This window comes from Sinocyclocheilus rhinocerous, unplaced genomic scaffold, assembly GCF_001515625.1.
Source record: "Sinocyclocheilus rhinocerous isolate Xijiao unplaced genomic scaffold, SAMN03320098_v1.1 scaffold3239, whole genome shotgun sequence".
NCBI classification, from domain to species: Eukaryota; Metazoa; Chordata; class Actinopteri; order Cypriniformes; family Cyprinidae; genus Sinocyclocheilus; species Sinocyclocheilus rhinocerous.
Genome location: NW_015630062.1, coordinates 147,418 through 152,123, shown reverse-complemented (window position 1 = coordinate 152,123; position 4,706 = coordinate 147,418). Strand labels below are relative to the sequence as shown.

The window sequence follows — 4,706 nt, the reverse complement described above, 5'->3', positions numbered from 1 at the left end:
GAAGTTCTCGCAGTGAGAACAATCAGTTGTCGTGAGTGCAGCTTCCGCATGGAATTTCCCCAAGCAGGAAATGCACTCCTTGTGGCCGTCATCGGCGTGCATGGGAGACCCGCACAAACCGCAGTAACGGCGTGGCATTGGCAACAACGCCAAGCTCTTTTAGGAAGCTCTTTTAATATCGCCGGATGGCGGCAGGGGAAGAGGACCGAAATCTGAGAATCCTGTGGCGAGCGCCCGCTTATATAGCCAGATGCCTCGCCCATTCGCAGCTCCGCTGCCGAGCCATTGGTTCGTTTTTAATACACTGCACGAACCAATGGCCATGCAGTTTCACTGCGTGATTGAAAAAAGGATTCAGTTCAGGTGAAAAAAGGAGTGTATACTACACTCATACTGTGTCTTGTCTTATCGAAAGGGAACTACATTACATATATTTAAGTTGTACTTTAGAGATTGCCAACACATGTCAGTTTGAAAACCCTCAATCCTTCCAAGTTTAGAACAATTGTTCTCTCAAAAATGAAAATTATGTCAATTATATGGACTACATTTATGGTGCTTTTGGTGTTTTTAGTCCTTTCCGGAGCTTGATAGATGTGGCCACTATGAACTGTTGTGATATGTTAAAAGCAGCATTATAATCCATTCAGTTCTTCTTTATATATTCTACAAAAGAAAGAACAGCAGTGTGTAATGATAGAATTTACATTTTATTTTTGGGTGGTGAACTATTACTTACAAAAAAAGGGCTGAAAGATCCATTCCATGGATATAACTTGTTAAATTCTGCTCACATCGAGCCTAATTCTTTATAGTTAAGACAAAATGTACAGTTTTGCTTATCATATTTTTCAACTTCCATATGAATATATTTAGATATATTCTCTCAGAGGTGGACAGACCTAATCTGTCTTGATAAATGGACCCAGTTAATTAAAATAAAAAGATACGCTGAAATCTCAGGATCAGACTTTTTCCACTTTAAATAGGAAATGAGAGCGATAATGTTGGCCAGTGCAGCTGTCACATAATTAAGGAAGTGAATTTGTCTGTATTCTGCTTGTATAATCTGATTAAGTGTTTGCAATCTTGTTGTTGACATTAAAATCTATGTGTTTTTGTTTTTGGCAGAGCATTATGATAGTTCCTCAGGATCACTTCAGCTTATTTCTATAAAACCAATGGCAGCTCCACCCACCTACTCGCACCCTGCGTCCTCCGACCGCAGCCAGGACTCTGCTGTATTCAATGGAGAGGTAAGACTTGATTTTATTAGAGACAGCTTTGGATGGCAACCACTGACCAAAGTCATTTTACTGACCTTCTGATGCATTTTACATGCAAAAAAGGGCACTGATGGATGCAAAATTGCCACTTCAATGCTGATTGGCTAACTGTTATGCTACTTCTGGTGCACAAGTTTTATACAGTTTTGTACAGCAAGGATACAAAGTTATGTTTACAGGCTACTAGGCTGCTTGGATGCTTTTGCAAGGAGAATGAAGGAATGAATGAATGAATGAATGAATGAATAAATGAATGAATGAATGAATGAATGAATGAATTAATTAATTAATTAACACATACATTCTTTGCAAGACTGTAACTGTACTAAAACTTCATTTAACATCATGCATAGCCTTTATAGTCAACAAAAGTTTATTCTTAGCATATCTCAATGGATACTCTTGCTTAATTTAGTCAAATTTAGGCTTCAAAGAGACCTGGCACAGATTTATTTTAGAGTATCACTTTACCTCTGGGAAATCAAGAGGAGCCACATTTTTAATGCATGCAATTTTTTTTCTTTTGTTTTTCTTTTTAGTGGATGAATGGCCAATCCCCCTTCTCTCTTTCTCTCTATGTGTATACAGGTGAATTTGGCTCTGAAACAGAAGTCAGACATTGAGCACTACAGGAATAAGCTTAGACTGAAGGCCAAGAAGAAGGGATACTATGACTTCCCTTCTGCTGAGGGAAAAGGAAGCACTAAAGACCTGAGTCAGCGACACAAGTACAGCCATGACAAGCTTCCACACCCGCACAGCAGAGCTCAGGAACCGGAAGACGACAGGGGCTCCACATATGTGAAGTATCGCAGGAGGTAAGGGATTCTGCTGGAATGTAAATTAGTGTTTAACAAGATATGGTTATTTCTGTGTACTGTATGCATACTTTAATGCTTGTGACACTGTCTCTCAGATTTATTGATCTGCACAAATTATACCTGATAATGAAGGTTGTAGTGTCATTTGTTAGTTTACAATGGTGCCAAAATTGTTTAGATGCTTAAGGCACACTTAAAAATGACTGAATATCTTTACATTAGATAAAATATCAGATCATTAATTACTTAATAATACAATTCAAAAAAGGATATTTGAAATCCAAACATCCAAATCACATTGACACCAGTTAGTTGGTTACCTTAAGTAAGCAAAGCAACAAAGACAAAGAGTGCATCTCAATCAGCTTCCTAGTTCCCGGGCTCGTGAACCAGTATATTGTGTACATCTATTTGGGCACTTATAACAACCATGCATGGCTCACTATACATTGGGACAGTGATTACTCAATTTACGGTGACATGATTATGTACAACATCAACGTACAATGTTGAACGTCACCACTGATTTTAATCAGCAACAGGACCCATATCTTTTTGATATAAATGTCAACTAGATGTGTTCACTACCTGTCTAGTGATGTGTGCTTAAGCCGAAATATAATACTAATTTAAAAAAGTTTGTTTTTTTGAATATGCTATCGCGTGTTACTATATTTATTTAGTTGGCTTGTGTGTGTTGTGTGTTTCATGCTTCAGAAATGTGATGTAATTTCCAGTAACTGATGCACTCGATGCACTCTTGCGGTGCATTGTGAGATTTTTCAGGGAGCGAATCTTTCAATGCATCAGAATAATTTTGTGATTGAGACAGCCCTTAAAATGGCCCACTTGATCCTAATCAGAGCCTAGACTACTGAACTAGGGAGCTGATTGAGACACACTCATACTCTTTATTGGTCACAAGACCGATCCAATTGGTAGTAAACCTAGCCCAGTCACAGCCAAAACTAATCTAATCGCATTCCGGGGGGAAATGGCTATTAAAATAACTCCTTTCAGGGGGTTCCACTTTGATCTAAATCACGTTCCAGGAGGGCGGGGGTTTTGCTTCAACCCGCAGCAGCAATATAAAAGTAGACCAATTCCATGGGAAAACCGCTGACTTGGCAACACTCCTCTTCTCAGCGTAAGCAAAAGCTCCACTCTTCATCAAAATGGTAACCCACTTTAATTGAAACAGTTCTAATTGCACAAGCGTTATTGAACATTAAACACTATAGTCTCTCCCTTTTCTCATCTTGCTCAAAAACACACCAAAAATAATACAAATGTGTAATGTTTACTACTATATACATGCTATTATTACAAGCTGGTCTTAAAGTTTAAATTATCATTTGAAATGGCTTTAACAATTTATATCGATTGAACTAAGTTGCACTGTGTGGATGGTTTTCTCTAACACAGGAACATTTGGCAAATGACAAATATAATCAATATGCAGTGAGCTTTGTCGACTAGCTGTTAGCAATCATGAGCCTTGATGATGAAAACACTGTGTGCTCAGAAATGTCTGTTGTTCTTTTCCCAGGAGTTCAGAAGTAGACACAAAAGCCGCTGTCACAGACATGACTGGATCAGATATCCAGTACAGCTTCTGCCCAGTCTCATTAGCTGACCGAAATGCCCTTGCTTTGGAGTTTTGTCTCAGTTTAAATATTTAATTTCCTTTTTGGATCCATTGGCACTCTGTCAAATCTTGTGTAATTTGCTGCCCATTGGACAAAGAAGGAGAGCGTATCTTTCTGCTGCTTTCAGCTTTCCATTTGATTAAGCTGCAGTTGCCGGAGTCCTCTGGAACGGCTTAAAATCTAACCCCAATGATTTGTTCTGATGCCCTTGGAAAAGAAATTGATATGATAGGCATTCGGGAAAGTTGTTTAACTTAAAGCCTATGAGAAAAACAAAGTGTCCCACAGTGGTATCTTAATTATTTGTGTAATATTGACTGATATTTACACCATGATGGCCTAAACAGCTACAATGGTTTAAACATAATGTTTTTAACAAGTACAATAATTAACATGCGACAGATATATTACAAAAAACTAGTCTATTGTTTATTAATGTAGTCTTTTAACAGTGTTGTAGTTTGGTTAACTGCGAGGTGCCAGAAACTTGTGCCAAAAAAATTATCTATTAATTTCTTTTAAAAAGTCAACCCCTCTGAAAGTCATTCGGGCACTGATGATTTAAATCTATCTTACTGAGCATTTTAAAAGGTCCTTTAAAGGGGTCATATGATGTTGCTAAAAATAACATTGTTGTGTATTTGGTGTAATGCAATGTGTTTATGCGGTTTAAGGTTCAAAAAACACATTATTTTCCACATAATGTACATTATTGTTGCTCCTCTATGTCCCGCCTTTCTGAAACGTGTCGATTTTTACAAAGCTCATCATTCTCAAAAGCGAGGTGTACACTGATTGGCCAGCTATCCAGTGCGTTATGATTGGCCGAATACCTCAAGCGCGTGACGGAAATGTTATGCCACTTAACATACTGTGATGCAGAGTTCCAGCGTGACTAGGGATGTAACGGTATGAAAATTTCTTATCACGATTATAGTGACCAAAATTAT

The 4,706-nt window shown here is 38.1% G+C and overlaps 1 protein-coding gene across 1 annotated transcript in view; it reads left to right on the top strand.

Moving 5' to 3' along the window:
- LOC107739916 (UPF0606 protein KIAA1549L-like) overlaps positions 1-4,706 on the top strand; it is a 26,566-nt gene that overhangs the window by 339 nt on the left and 21,521 nt on the right. The window contains exons 2-3 of the mRNA XM_016552166.1: positions 1,132-1,256; positions 1,875-2,104. Coding sequence (XP_016407652.1) covers positions 1,132-1,256; positions 1,875-2,104 — 355 coding nt within the window. The remainder of the gene's footprint in view (positions 1-1,131; positions 1,257-1,874; positions 2,105-4,706) is intronic.